This window comes from Octopus bimaculoides, chromosome 18, assembly GCF_001194135.2.
Source record: "Octopus bimaculoides isolate UCB-OBI-ISO-001 chromosome 18, ASM119413v2, whole genome shotgun sequence".
Lineage (NCBI taxonomy): Eukaryota > Metazoa > Mollusca > Cephalopoda > Octopoda > Octopodidae > Octopus > Octopus bimaculoides.
Window position 1 is genome coordinate 30722891 of NC_068998.1, and position 1626 is coordinate 30724516.

Genomic DNA, 1626 nt, shown 5'->3' on the forward strand with positions numbered 1-1626 from the left:
TATATATATATATATATATGCAATACTTATACCTAACACAAGACAGCACATATTGCTATATAGTCATCAACATATACTTAAATATGTACATACAAACACATACATACACAAGTGTGTACATGGATGTCCCACAGGAATGTGTGATGATCAGTTGGAAAGGAAGTGTGACATCAGGTAATGAAGAACTACAGTCAGTGTGAAGTTGGAGGATGAAGAACTACATTACACAAAAAATCCAACTGTGTATGACTAATTCATCTCTGAGCAAGTTTGCTTGCTGGGCTGGTCCATGGTTTCCCAGCTGCTGACTTGGCTGTTGGAACCATGTTGGTGTCAGCAGGCCGTGTTTTGCAACAAATTTTTCTTCTCCTTTTCTTTTTTTTGTGTGTGTAGCGGGGGTTTGCTTTGTACTGCAACAATTGGAAGTTTCATCAATCATAGGTATGTAATGTCACAGTTATATTTTTTAATATAGTCTTCCTTGCAAGTGAATGATGGTTTAATCTACTCACTTCTGCTTATAGCTGTATTTTATTCTGGTCTTGTTATTGTTGTATGTGGTCATTGTTGTCATCATTGTTGATTTTCCCTCTATAATCAAAAGTACACAACACAGAGTGTTCTGAGTAAGACAGTCACTTACATAAACATCACTCACTCTCTGTCCCTTCCTTATTCATTTACACATTCTCTGCATTTCATTCCCGAGTGGCGAATATTTCTTCACAAACCTCCATGTTTTCCTTTCCAAGCAAAAACAGAGAATTTTGCAAAACAAAATTTAAGACTACAGAATTAACTCTATTCTTGTTAGGCTGAGAAGTAAAACATAAAGCCACCAGGTAGAATCCTATCTGCTCCTTCACAGAGGTAACCAAGATCAAGTGTGTCTAGGCTGTCATCATCATCATTATTTTTTAATGTCCACTTTTCCATGCTTTCTTTAAGTTTACGTCTTTGAAACTCACTCATGAGGCTGGGGCTGTAGTAGAAGGCACTTGCTTAAGGTACAATGCAAAAGGACTGAACCCAAAACAACATGGTGGGGAAGTAAGCTTCTCAACCACAAAAAATTAAAACACAGCTTACCATACTTAAGTTCAAATTCAGCAGCATATATATGTGCAATAGCAAATTTGCGAGCAATTGACCGAGCTTGGCGAAACAATGATTGACCATTATCAACATTTTCTTCACTGAAAATAGGAAAAATAAAATAAGAAAATACAAGAAGCAAAGATAACTAAATTGTTAGGATGAAAAAAATTCATTAGTCTCATATGCTCAAGTTTAGGTATAAGCTGGCAAAATATCTATATCAAAGAAAGGGTGACTGATACCTGTTTCTAACACTAATAACCTGTGAAGTAAGTACAAGGCATACTTTTGGGGAAAGCACAAGTAAAAGGACACAATACAATGCTATTAATTAGCTCACAAAAAATAATGTTTACCCAGAAAAATAGAATTTGGAAAACATACACCAAACACACATTTTGTTCTATATATGTTATTTTTTTTAGTCAGGCACATAAATTTTATGTCTTTATATATATGTGCATGCATATGTGTACACACATTATATATACATTATATATATATATATATATATATATATATATATAT

The 1626-nt window shown here is 34.1% G+C and overlaps 1 protein-coding gene across 1 annotated transcript in view; it reads right to left on the reverse strand.

Moving 5' to 3' along the window:
- LOC106875756 (uncharacterized) overlaps positions 1–1626 on the reverse strand; it is a 263867-nt gene that overhangs the window by 189246 nt on the left and 72995 nt on the right. Inside the window, exon 5 of the mRNA XM_052974191.1 lies at positions 1090–1196. Within this exon, the coding sequence (XP_052830151.1) occupies positions 1090–1196 (107 nt within the window). The remainder of the gene's footprint in view (positions 1–1089; positions 1197–1626) is intronic.